This window comes from Oryx dammah, unplaced genomic scaffold (genome assembly GCF_014754425.2).
Source record: "Oryx dammah isolate SB20612 unplaced genomic scaffold, SCBI_Odam_1.1 HiC_scaffold_26, whole genome shotgun sequence".
NCBI classification, from domain to species: domain Eukaryota; kingdom Metazoa; phylum Chordata; class Mammalia; order Artiodactyla; family Bovidae; genus Oryx; species Oryx dammah.
The window spans coordinates 58,897,835-58,911,680 of record NW_024070210.1 but is presented as its reverse complement, the minus strand read 5'-3'; the positions used below and the strand labels follow the sequence as shown (position 1 = coordinate 58,911,680).

General features: G+C 42.2%; 1 protein-coding gene across 7 annotated transcripts in view; it reads right to left on the bottom strand.

The window, feature by feature from the left end:
• The window catches only part of NIN (ninein), a 106,675-nt gene that overhangs the window by 42,169 nt on the left and 50,660 nt on the right, over positions 1 to 13,846 (bottom strand). For all 7 annotated transcript variants that reach the window (XR_005718712.1, XR_005718713.1, XM_040226756.1 and 4 more), the window contains 9 exons: positions 12,214 to 12,253; positions 10,406 to 10,596; positions 6,061 to 6,207; positions 5,413 to 5,580; positions 4,818 to 4,954; positions 4,359 to 4,499; positions 3,932 to 4,106; positions 627 to 737; positions 161 to 250 (listed from right to left, as the gene is read on the bottom strand). Coding sequence is in view for 5 of the 7 variants with exons in the window: in XM_040226756.1 (XP_040082690.1) it covers positions 161 to 250; positions 627 to 737; positions 3,932 to 4,106; positions 4,359 to 4,499; positions 4,818 to 4,954; positions 5,413 to 5,580; positions 6,061 to 6,207; positions 10,406 to 10,596; positions 12,214 to 12,253 (1,200 nt within the window). In the remaining 2 variants the exon portion in view is untranslated. The remainder of the gene's footprint in view (positions 1 to 160; positions 251 to 626; positions 738 to 3,931; positions 4,107 to 4,358; positions 4,500 to 4,817; positions 4,955 to 5,412; positions 5,581 to 6,060; positions 6,208 to 10,405; positions 10,597 to 12,213; positions 12,254 to 13,846) is intronic.

Below are 13,846 nucleotides of genomic sequence, written 5' to 3'. Positions count from 1 at the left end.
AACTCTATTTTGTGGGTTCATTTATTTTTGTCACCTTACAGATGAGGAATTGAGATACCCACAGGTTACGTTTACCAGTCGCTTGGCTAGTAAATGGTGAAGTAGGATCTGAATCTAGGCACTCTCCACTTACTAAGTTAAGTTCTCTTCAGTCACTCACCCGGCACTGCTGCTCATATTCATTTCTCATCTGCGTCAGCCTTTCTTCTTGCATGAAGAATTCAGCACTGTTGGGATCAAGGTCACCAAACTAGAAAATGGAAAGTGCAAAGTTGTCATTTTTCCCAAGTATCCTTCTTTGACCTAAAAAATACCAAAGGCTCCAATTTCTGGTGTTCACTCAGTCTCTTGAGTATGAAAGGAATGTGACTTTTGAACAGAAACACCATCCACTGGATGATGGAAAGAACATTCTAGAGTGATGTGTTCAACTAAAGCAGAGACCCTTTCTCAGTGCCATGCAAAGTTTTCCTCGTATAAGTTAAATCCCTGCAAAAGTTGACAACTTCCTTTAGTCACATAAATAATTCCATAATAGGCATTTTCTTAGTGGCACTGCTTCTGGTCTTTTGAGTAAACTACATTTCGGGGTTACCTTTCAGGAAATCACATTTAAACAGATTTACCTTTTCTGCCAAAACATTTTCCAAATTTCGCTGAAGTTTGTTTGTCAGACTCTCATATTCTGCCAACTTCTCTGTATTCTCCAGAAGCTCATTTTCTAGACGACTGTTTTCCTGAAGAAATTTGGGGAAATTACGTGGATTAAAAAGGAAGCTGTTGTACTGTTTTATTTCATGCATAAATCAATGCTCTAGATTGAGAAAGTTTCAGTACATTAGAGGAGAAAAAGTAAATATTAAAAAAAGACAATATTTATCTTATAGCCCCAAAGCGTGCCTCTTCTTTTTCTTGATCCTACAGAACCATGCTATCCAATATCAGGCACTAGCAGTTCCAGGTAAAGGAGCTGTGAGTATGAAACACTCACCAGATTTTGAGGATTTAGACAAAAATGAAAAAAAAGCTCAATAACAGGTTTTCTATATTAATTACAAGTCAAAATGATAATGTTTGAGAGATTACAGATTAAAATGATTTAACACTAAATTCACCTGTTTCCTTTTATCTTTTAATGTGGCTGTCTGAAAATTTGAAATTACATATATGACTTGCATTGTACTTCTATCTGACAGCTTTGCAATTGAAAATTTAATGACATGAAAAGTGTTCTCATTAGGATGTCAAATGAAAGACTGGTTGCAGAATACCATGTTTATTTGACAGCAAAAGAGAACTCAGAAAAACTACAAAAAGGAGAATAGCTCCAACAATTTTCATTTAATGATGATATAGACATGGTTTACATTTAATTTACAATTTGATTTTGGTTTAAAGATATAAAAGCTACACATACAGTTTTTTCATAATTTATGTTTAAATTATTATAATAACATGTCAACCTAAGTCCATAAAATGTGGGTTTTTTCTGTGTATTTTCAAAGCATATCTTGCCAAAATATAGAGATGATATATTTCTTTTTAGAAAACTTTTTATTTTGTATTAGGGTATAGCCAATTAACAATCAATGCTGTGGTAGTTTCAGGTAAACAGCAAAGGGATTCAGTTGCACATATACGTGTATCCATTCTCTACCAGGCTCTCCTCTTATCCAGACTGCCACACAACACTGAGCAGAGTTCCATGTGGTATACAGTAAGTCCTTGTGGGTTATCTATTTTAAATACAGCAGTGTATACATGTCCATCCCAAACTCCCTAACTATCCTTTCTCCCCATCCTTCCCACCAGCACCCATAAGGTCATTCTCAAAGTCTGTGAGTCTGTTTTGTAAGTTCATTTGTATGAATATCATTTCTTTTTAGATTCCACATATATGGGATGTCATAGGATATTCTTCCTTCTCTGACTTACTTCACTTGGTATGATTCTCTCCAGGTCCATCCATGTTGCTGCAAATGGCACTATTACATTCTTTTCAATGGCTGAGTAATAGTCCGCTGTACATATGTACCACATCTTTATCCATTCCTTTGTCATTGTACATTTAAGTAGAGCCAATATGTTTTAAATATATTCTTGTTCACACCCTTATACAGTTAACACGGAGTGAAAAAGCATGTGCTTGAAGTGTTTAAAAAAGAAAACTACCTACCCCCCAAATGACAACTCTAGAATTCTAATCTTTCAAAGTATGTCTAAATTTAGATGTTAAAACAATCAGGAGCAATCTCTATGAACTGGGCCTGTGTTGGTGCTTTGGAAACTAAGAAGTCAGCTTCTGTTGCCGACCACAGGGACCACACAATTGGGGCCATGGCAGGGGAGACAGATATGGATACAATTACCTAAGATGTGATAGAAAATATGCTACCTTCTGGCGAGAAAAAAAAGCAAGTGTAATGGGAACGAATAAGCAATTTGGCCTGCAGTGTTGGAGAAAGCAGTGAAGGAGCCTAAAAGCCCACTGAGAAACTGAAATCACTGACAGCAGCTACAGCAGAGGTTGCACGTGGGCTTGGGGGTTGCTGGCAAGACCTAAGATTAGGAAGGTAGGAGCATGAACCCCTTTTCAGGGCCCTTCATGCTGCACTTTTACAAAGGGTGTAGCATGATTTTTAAGTTTCTTCAGTAAGATGGCACCCCACTCCAGTACTCTTGCCTGGAAAATCCATGGATGGAGGAGCCTGGTAGGCTGCAGTCCATGGGGTCGCTAAGAGTAGGACACGACTGAGCGACTTTACTTTCACTTTTCACTTGCATGCACTGGAGAAGGAAATGGCAACCCGCTCCAGTGTTCTTGCCTGGAGAATCCCAGGGACAGTGGAGCCTGGTGGGCTGCTGTCTATGGGGTTGCACAGAGTCAGACACGAATGAAGCCACTTAGCAGCAGCAGCAGCAGTAAGATAACTCTGGTGACCAGGAGGAGGGAGGTTGGATAGATGGAAGAAAGGATACACACAAGTCAGTTGAGAAATTGTGATGAATTCCGAACCTGTTCAGAAGCTGTGGAAATGGAGAAATGGGATAAATCTGAAAAGCCTTTCAGAGCATCAGCAGGACTCAGAAACTGAGAATCCAGGATGACCAAGGACGGTGACTTCTATGACTTACAGCACAGGGTGGTGATGGAGATTAGGGTGAAAATTCAGGAGAGGAAGCAGTCTGATGGTTAGGGAGGGAGAATTGGCTCAGTTTCTGATTTGTGGAGTTTCAGGAACCTTTCATAACCTCAAGAAAACTATTCCATAGGTTCTTATTACTTTCATATACTATATATGTAGCAACTCACTCAATCTCCACATCTATGCTATGAGGTTGGTATTATGATGGTGACTCTCTTGTACATTAGGAAACAGCCTTGAGTAACCTGATGAAGGTCTTCTGTAAGTGGTGGTATCCAGATTGGAACTAGGCAATCTTGAGTCCAGACCCCTCCCAAGACCTGAGAGGGTCCCGCCTACCTTCAGCTCCAGCTGACACTGTGCCACATTACCCAGTGTCAGAGCTCCATAAAGAGAAGGTTCACTTCCTCTACTGAGGCGCAGAAAAGAGGAGGAGGATGTGCAAGGGAAAAGGTAGATTTGGGAGCGGAGACACAAAGTGGATGGCTTCGGTGTGAAAGGGAAAAAAAAGCCATCTGCTAAGGATGAGGAAGGGGACAGCATCAACCAGGTATCAAACAGCCCTGAGGACTCAGTGCAGCTTCAGCAGGTAAGAACAAGATATGCTGTTGGCAAACCAGAAGCCTGGACACCCCGGAAACCTGGATCCCAGTGGGGGCTCTACCATGTCTGGGTGTTGACCCAGACTTATGAGCCCTGTGCAGACCTGTCCTCTTACAGAGCTGTGGTTTTCCACGTGGTATTCCCAGAAGGCACACAGACCACATAACTAAGAGGATAATTACCTTTAAAGAGAGTGCGAGGCGGTCCCGGATGTAATTCTCTTCTGTTTTTGCCTTTTCGATTTCTTGCTCAAGTTCCATACGCTGCTTGCCCACCTGCTGCAGGATCTGCTCTCTCTCCTTTCGGAACTCATTCTTTAAGGCTGCTATTCGCTCCTTGTACTCTTCATCCAGTTTCCTGTGAGAAGGAAAGACTGACAGGCTGCCATCAAGTCCCTCAGAGGTCCCTCTGTAGAGCCACCAGAAACAGAGAGTCATAGAGATGGGAAGCTCCTGGAGAAAGTGTCCAGTGAGCCCTGCTTTCCCGTAGGCTTGGCCACACCTAAGTCACCCCAGCCAGATGCGGCCAAGCAGGCGGGCGGGCAGGCAAAGCCCCACTGTTCTGGGCCAGGGTGGTGGGAAAGGAGGGCCCCGGCCCCACCCGTCACACCTGAGGTTGTACTCATTCCGCCGCTCTATGGCTGCGTGGTGATCGTCCACCTCTGAGGCCATTAGAGACTTCAGCTTCTCGGCTTTGTCCAGATCAGACCGTAGCTTCTCTTTTTCTCTGAGCATCTGATCAACTCGCTCCCTAGAATCAAAAAGAAACAAAGTTATAAGGGAGACTGTTACTAGGCAAAAAGTAGACCCGAAAAGCTCTCCTCTGGCTTGCTCCTCTACAAAAACAAAACCAAGACAACCAGAACCCTTCCAAAACACAGACATTCCACAGCCCTTTTCAAAAGCCTACATGCAGATCTAAGCTCCACCTCACTTTCACAGAAGTGAGATGATAGGTGATTAGCCACCACTGCCTTCAGAATGGAAGAATACACGCCACAGGCATCTGAAGCACTTGCTCAACAAGTAGCAAAGGGAACAGAGCAGGTAAGCTTTCTGCTCAACTCACAGCAAATGCCGAATCTCAGCCTTAAAACTGGCCAGAGCTGCCTGGTGAACGCTGTTCTTGGTGACCAAAAGTTCGTTTTCAAGAGCCAGTGTTAACTCTGTCAAGTTGACATTTCCATCAAGGCTAAAATCCAAGGCCTAGAAATCAGAACAAGTTTAAGATAATCACGAGTTCTATCCTCAGCAGAAAATGTGAAGGTTATACAGATCTGGGGAGCTGAATTTATAATCTACAAGCTGGATGTTTACATGTCTTTAACAATTGCTTTGGAACAATACTCAACTAAGGTCTCTCTAAGGAAAACATGATTATTTACGTCTTTTTAAAAAATGCTGTCTGGCATTGTAAATAAACACAATGGCAAAACTCTAATCTTTACCAACCAGAGATCAGTTAAGAAATTTCTTGTCAATAATTTAGGGGTTAAAAACATGAAGTCAGCAACACTCCTGGTTAAAGGGGGTAGCAAAAGTTATCTCTTATGTCTGAGATCTTGTGAACAGAAGAATCATTAAGGAGAAATCAAATCAAATCACAAACAGAATTTTTCAACCCTTCCCAATTTGTCATTTGCCTCCCATTTCAGTCGTCACACCTTCAGAATCTCCTGGCTGTTCTCAATGCCTTCTTCCTGCCAGGTGTCAAGTATTCTCTCCACTGATGCATAGCCCATCCCATCATCCAGGCAGGAGAAGACCCGAAAACCAATGGTACTCATCATTGCAGATGGGGCTGTGGTCCGTCGTCCACTCTCATCAAAAGACTAGAAGAAGAAAGAGACTTGAGCAAGCTCAGGCACTGCAACGTGACATTGGTCAAGACCAAAAGCAGTCAGTCCCAACCACAAGGGGCAGAGGCATGCTTCTCTCATTTATACTGCTAGGATAAAAAGCAATGCGGCCCTTTTGATCTTCCTTTCCCATGTCAGTCAAGAATGCAAAGCTGATCAACAGCTGACCTGGCAGACAGATCCTGCAAACAGATGAGATGCATCTCTACTTAACATCAGGTTCCTTCTGGCCCACAGCTAACATGAAGGGGCATAATTAGTGGTCTTCCTACTATAATTTATGGTCATTTCTCAAACCCAACTTCCTCAGTGGTTTAGTCTTTCTTTTCTGCTCTTCTTTTGCTTCTCTTTCTCCTCAGTATTTTTCTTCAGACAGCAGATTAACTCACTAGAAATTATTCAAATGGATGTTAACTTTACTCCCAAAGAATCCACTTCCTATTTATTTCTTACCTGCATGGAGATGTGCCTTTTCAATTGTCTATATGGGGTAGATGCTGATGGTGTAAGAGGTTTTCCATTTTTGAACAAGCCATAGAAAAAATCTTCTACACTCATCATACCATCAGGATCAAGATTATGGAAGACTTCTTCAAGCATCTAGAAAAGGGTAACCGTACATCTTAACTATTTCTCTCAAAAAAAAAAAACCCATGAAGTTCAAAGTACACTTCTAGTCCCAAGTGGCTCAGTGGTAAACAATTCCCCTGCCAATGAAGGAGACACTGGTTTGATCCCTCGGTCTAAGGAAATGGCAACCCATTCCAGTTATTCTTGCCTGGGAAATCCAATGTACAGGGGAGCCTGACAGGCTACAGCCCATGGAGTCACAAAGAGTTGGACATGACTTAGAGATTAAACAACAAAGCCAACAGATATTGGCACCACTCTTGATCCCAGGACTCCAGAAATATGACATGTCCCTTTATTCTCACTTCACTAAATATATTTTCCTTTCTAGTAATCTGTCCTTCCCCCTCCCATAAACGAAATAAAATTCATTTTCAACATCTTCATAATTTTATGCAATTTAGAAATTAACTGTTTTCTCTTTTGCTTATACTTTTAGAACAGGTTATCTTTAACATTGCTATGCATTATCTTGTGAGTTAAAGAATTACTGAAAAATATAAAGATATAGCTTCCCAGTGTTGTAACAGCAGAAAACAGACATTCGTTAAGCCATTATATTATGGTGACTCCACATGATATTTTGCTTATATGAAATTTTGGAAACTAGCATAATTGGGTCTGGGACAGACTGCAATGATTTAAGAGCTTGGGTCTGAAACCCATGCCTTGGAATTTAGAACATTACTTGGAACCACACTGTGGTGTTTGGGGCTTTTAATTTCTTTTAATCCTTTTGCACAGCCAAAATGAGGACTGGATAGGAAGAATTTCACATGTGTGCAATAGAAGTGTTTCGAGAGATGTGAAGAGAAGGAAATTCTGCCTCACTACTTTGCCCTCTCTGACAGTAATCAAGTGGTCCTCATCATATGGAGTCCCTTCTAGAGGCGTGCCTGGGAGATGGTTTGTTCCCTAACTCACAGAGGAATGGAAAAGGGAATAAAACAACATGAATCACAGACACCACACAATAGGGAGGGAAAGCAAAGCCTTCCATTCTCACAGTCAGCTTCCTATTGGGGAGCTGAAAGTTTTCTACAGGACATGACCCCAATGTACAAAACAGAAATCACCTGAGGACCTTGTTAAAGTGTAGACTCTGATGTACTTAAATCTGGGGCTGGGGCCTGGGAATTCTACATTTCTAACAAGATGACGCCTAATTTGCTGAGTAGCAAAGAACCAAATAAGCAACAAACTTACCATTAGTGCCTCCTGCAACTGGGTCTCTTCTAACAAAAGCCTCTTTGTAACAAATCCTCAATATTTTCAATATTTATTTCATAAGTCTGGACTATTGCTAGGATTCCTGTCATCTCCTAATTGTTGATTTTATCCCTCAAAGTCCTTGTGGCATTTCTTTTATCTTGAATGCTTTTTTTCCCAATTCATATCCAATGGGAAACATCTGTCTCTATTCTTGTTTTTCTACCACTTCCTCTGGAGAGGATTCCAAAACAAAACCATTTTAAAGGATGAAAATCTTTGGAAGCAACAGTTCCTATAGAGAATCACACGAAGAAACAGATGGAAAGATATTTGGGGTAAAATTTGGAGGTTGCCAAGCTCCCTTAGATTGTCTGTCTCATTTTTATCAAACAAAAGAACACTTTCTTAGAGGACTAGGCTTTCAGGACTGTCAAGCCAGAAGTCACAGTAAAATCCAGCAGTGATGACTTAAGTTAACCAGCATATTTTGCCTTTAACATTGGAACATTCCAACATATTTGCCTTTAACATTTTGCTCCCCATCGTTAGCCCTGTGACCTTGGCCAAATCAAAATACAGCTTCCTGACTGCCTAAACACCCATCACCTGATCCATTCCAAGTGGTGGAGTAAGCGAGTCCTGCCAGTTATTAGACATGGGGGTGTGGGCAAGTGGTGAGTAAATGAATGTGGATTCAGAAGAGGATGGATGGACTGGGTTGGCCTGATAAGAATGCAAGTCAGTGGGCACCTGGGACACACCCTGCAGCCTATGCAGCAGCTGAATCTAGAACCCTGAGGACATTCTTCCTCCCTATCACCAGCCAGGTCTTTGGATGGCTGATTTCCCAACGTGTAAGTTGGAAATAGCCAGAGGGGCCAGGAAGGTCATATAAATGAATGAGGCAGCATGGTCTCAAGACATTTAAAAGGCTACTTGGAAGCCTTTAAAGCAGTGATCGGAACATTTGAGTGCATGCCCTGTCCAGAGGGGCTAGCCGTTTCTCATTACCAGAAAAATGGAGCCAAGTCTTCTGATTTTCAGGAAAAAATCTCCCGATTTTAAAAACTATAGCAAATAGTTCAATTTTTAAACATTGTGCAGGTCACCTGGCCTTTGGGTGATATCTGGCCTCTAGACTTCCCAGGTGGCTCAGTGGTAGAGAATCCTCTTGCCAAGCAGGAGACCCAGGTTTGATCCCTGGAGAAGGAAATGGCAACCCACTCCAGTATTCTTGCCTGGAAATCCCCCAGACAGAGGACCCTGGTGGGCTGCAGTTCACGGGGCTGCATGAGTCAGGCATGACTTGGTGACTAAACAACAAGGGTGATGGTCTGCCTTCACTGCCCTACAGCCATCTTGGCTTCTGGAAGGCAGGGCACTAGCTTCAGCTATAAGACAGTCAATTCAGTTTCCCTTCATGCTGATAGCAACATGAAGCAGTGACCTCTTTCTTTATCTATAAAATGTGGGGTGACTAAATCTAAAATTGCTTTCAGTTGTAAAATTCCGGGATTCCAAGCTGTGTGTTGGTGAGATCATCATGAACTTTCAGCTCCGCTGTGGTCTAGAGCTAATAATACAAAAGCACTATAGTATTTCATGATTTTGTCAGGGAGGAAAAACACGAAATAAAAGCTACATTCAATTAGCAATCCTTCACTCATCCTCACAGCAGAGGAGAAAAAATGTGCTGCTTCTTTTCCTGGATCCTGGAAACTCCACCACAGAAGAAAATGCAACTCCCCACAAACAGCTACAGTTTATTCCAAGATTTGTTCTTAGATAAATAATCCAAGTTTGTGCAATATTTCTTGGCAAAAACAACCCAAGGTTCTGTACACTGCACTGGTTTAGAATTTAGGAGGACGAATTTAATTTTATGACTCAACAGTCACCACTGATAGATAAATGACTGTGGAGCCATTAAAAGGTAGTCAGAGAGTGTGCAACGGTCACATATACAAGGGAGGAGGAGGGAGAACTTTTCTGCAAGCTAGGCTACTTGGAAGCTTTTGATAATAAATCTCATTCTGGTTTAGGAAAATAATACCACTTATCCTCTGAGCAAGCAGATAACATGGTTTCGAATATCATTATAATCAAAGTTTCCCAAAGCTTGTACAACTGTAGCCGTAACCTCTAAGTCCCTTCAATCTTTATTTTCAACTCTTTGAAAGATGTGTCTTGGAATTAATTACAATCTTTTGTTTCATGGCTGTTCATGCACCCAGTCCTGCCACCCCTCTTAATTTTTTAGAAAATGTAAAGTTGAGAATTTTACCAAGCAAGAGCACCGTGGGGGCTTCTTCAAGACTCTTTTGTTGTACGTTTTCAAAACCACCAACCTACCCTTTTCCATTTCCTCATGACCCAGATTATTGTGATGACTCCTGGCGGGTGTCCTAATCTATGGCTCTCTACACCAATATACCCCATAAAAGAAGTTCAGACCAGCCTTAGCAAGTAAGTTTTTCCAATGTATTATGTAATCTGCTAAAGAACTCTGGGGTGATATGGAGATTGTCTCTCCAAAGACTAAACTCATCAGCCTGGCCTTCAAAGTATTCCCGCAACTCAACCCTCTGGAACTCTCTGCCTTGTCCTGCCTCCACACATTTCTCACCTCTGGCTCTGCGAATGCCACACCTACAAACAGACTGACATCATGGCTACACGGAGCTGGGGTCTGATAATGATGTGGGGTAACATGCTTAGCACAGTGAGGCACACACAGTTTGGGTTCAGTAATTATCAGCTATTGTCAGTTCTTTTTTTCCCATGACAAACATGGGGTCCTCAGAGACAGAAACTTGATGGCTGACTTACCAGGAAGAAAGAATGGAGTCTCTGTACCTTGCGGCAGGAAACCAAAACATGGCTGTCTCCAGCTTGTGGCCAGGTTAGCTTGTATCATGATTACTATCCCTGAATAAAAATACAACGCAACGCTCACCTCTCCATCGACATTCTGCAAACCATACTGCTCGCAGATGGAGACCAGCTTCTTTCGGTTTAGGTGACCATCACGAGTGATCCCCAAATCTTCACAAACCTCTTGCAGTTTCTCTTCAATCCAGTCTTGGGGAGCCAAAGACCCACTCTGTGAGGCTTTCAAATCATCTGGGTTCCAAAATCTTAACTGGCCTAAAATAAAAGCATGTATTATATATTGTCCCTAAAAGAACTGCACAGACAGAGCACCTATACGCAAAGAAAAATACGCTTTTTGAAAATAAATGCTATAAAAAAGAGACCACCAAGTGTTGATTTGATCCAGAAGTTCAAATGAAGTAGAACCATTGGTTCTTAGGCTGCAATGAAGGCCAACAGGCACTCTTTTGTTCACTGGCAGTTATACCCCTATAAGAAATATTCCGGTGCAGTCACATCAAAGTTCTAGGTTTGTTTTATTTCAAAGAAAAATGTGCACAGGCTTAGGCTTTGGTGTGACTGAAAGAGAAGGCTGGTTGAGAGCCATTCTAAAGAGCTTTATACATCCTACCTCAACTATAGCTACCAGACTTTATTATCTCTACTCTCTTTCTAGTCTAAGCACTGTTTTACTGCGAAGGAAATAATTTCATGGTAAATACCATTAAATAATGATAAAAGTCTCAAGAGTAGCCTGTTTCTAAATCTTTACACATGAATATTATAAGCAACCTAACTTAAAAAAATAAATGGTTGCAAGTTATTAATTATCTGTATATTAAGGATAGTTGATTCCCTGGTGGCTCAGTGGGTAACAAATATGCCTGCAATGCAGGAGACCTGGGCTTGACCCCTGGCTCGAGAAGATCTCCTGGAGAAGAGAATGGCTGCCCACTCCAGTATTCTAACCTGGAGAATTCCATGGACAGAGGAGCCTGGTGGGCTTCCATGGGGTCACAAAGAGTCAGACACAATTGAGCGACTAAACACATATTAAGGATAAATTCTATTTGAGGATACAAAGATCAACCTACTTATTTAAAAATAAATATTTATTCTCTATGAAAAGTTCTCACTTCTAGTTAAGATTTCTACTTTCACATTAGAGATTCTGTCATTACTTAAACATGAGCTAATTATTGGCATGATACTGTGTGCCTCCAAGAAACTTGGAGGTTGGGAAGAGTATTTAGCGCTACCCCTACTATTTATTAAAGACTTTAAGCCCATTACTGCTATGTCTTTACGGGTTGGCTGCTGCTGCTAACTCACTTCAGTCGTGTCCGACTCTGTGTGACCCCATAGATGGCAGCCCACCAGGCTCTGCCGTCCCTGGGATTCTCCAGGCGAGAACACTGGAGTGGGTTGCCATTTCCTTCTCCAATTTACAGGCTGGAGACCTAGAGAATTTGTAATTACACTTAAGTACAGCTAATCCATGGTAGGCTGTGAAGTGGGTGGAGATCTGTCAGCTGAACCACAGTGCCATCTGCTGGTGAGATCACCATGAAACTTGTCGAGGGATGCATTTAATCAGTAAATCGTTTAGGATGGTTTATAGAATAATGTGAAAGTCTATGTAAGACATAATTAACCCATAAGTGAAATTCCACATCTCAGTTGCCATATCTTGCATGATGTTAAATCCAATGATTTAAAACTATGAGCTATCAATTAGGAGTGAATTTTTTGTGGCTGTTGTACTTCAGGTTGCTTCTTAGCTGGCCTCCAGCAGGAAGACGGGAAGGGCCTTGGGAAGGGGTTGTGGAGAATGCCCGGTGAATGCAGCCCTTCCCTCCCAGGCCAGCCCGGCACACCCTCAGTTCCTACCTTCTGCTTCATACTCCTCGCTGCGCTGCGTCTTCCAGTGCTAGAGGAGGCAAGAGGAGGAGGTTAGCGTGCTTCAGAACTAGGCCTGCTCTTCCAAGACCAGATCACTCTCTGGCTCTGATGTCATCATCTGAGTAAGTCACATGATTCAGGACCCTCTAGTGCATTTATCCAGGCAGGCTCTCCTCAATCAGTGAGCCAACAGAGAGCAGATGACTAAGAAATACCACACAGCCTTCCGCAGCATCTCACCAAGGATTTGCCCTGTGAGCTGACGTCACTTATTCAATAGCAAAACCTAGCACAGCCAATAAAATCAGGCCAAAGCCAATATTCAGAATCCATCAACTGAGAAGAGTTTATACACATGCATTTATGAGTTTGTTCTCAGTAAATGTTTAATAAGTGTGAGGTATCATGCTACATCTTTGGAAAACAACCGTGAACAGGACAAGCATAGTTCTTCTCTCATGAGGTTTATATGCTGACAAAGTCATGCAGACAAGAAAACAGAAAGAACAATATTGTAGTGTATTAAGTGCTATTGTGGAGGAGTTCAAGAATGGGTACCTAATTAGGGTATCCATCAGCCTTGGAAGTTCAGGGTAGACTTCCTGAAAGAAGCAAGATCTGACTGAGACCTGAGGGGTAAGCTGGAGACAGCCAAGTGGAAAGATAGGAGCAGAGACTGTTTGCTGACCCATGAGACAAGAATCAGACAGGTGTGTTTGCGGCACAATGAGGAGACAGAGGTGCAGCCCCAAACAGGTAGGCTAGAAAGCTCAAGTTAAAATGTACATTATCAGTGAATTACTACATTAAAAACAGTGAAACTGATCTGCACTGGATCATTTTGCCCCTTATCACGCTATGTTCTACTGAGTCTTTTCCAAGTCACAGCATACAGGTGTAGTCTGTCTATTACACAAAAGCACCCAGCCCAGGGCACCCGTCAGAACCAAAATTCAGCCCTTGCTCCATGAGCCAAGCATGGTACAAATCTGCTTCCAACCAGTGGCCATGAGTAGGTACACAGTGATCTTCAGCCTCATCAGCAAGCTTCCTAATTACTCTTGTTAGGAGGTTCTACAACCACCGCAGTCAGGTGACCCTGTTGAGAAAAGTGTATCCCCCTTTTAAAACCTCCTGCTGTCTCAGCAAAGATCCAGCTTTATGAATGAAGCTACCTTTGATAACTGATGCAAAGAGTCAACCCATTGGAAAAGACCCTGATGCTAGGAAAGACTGAAGGCAAAAGGAGAAGGGGGCAGCAGAGAATGAGATGGTTAGACAGCATCACCAACTCAATGGACATGAATTTGAGCAAACTCCATAGTGGAAGACAGAGGAACCTGGCGTGCTGCAGTCCCTGAGGTCGCGAAGAGTCGGACACGACTTAGTGACTAACAGCCGTTGATAACACATAAATAACCTGTCCACTCTCCTTGGTGGCTGAACTGCACAAGGGGAACTTATTTCTTAGATTCTTGAAATGAACTCAACAGGGAAACAAACCTAATTAACTCTCATCTCCAGAGCTTGGATTCCTCATGGCAGACAGTGCACAATCTAAAATTCTTCGGTTAAACATTGATTTCTTTTAGTAACCTGTTCAAGTTGACGCGAGTTGAAG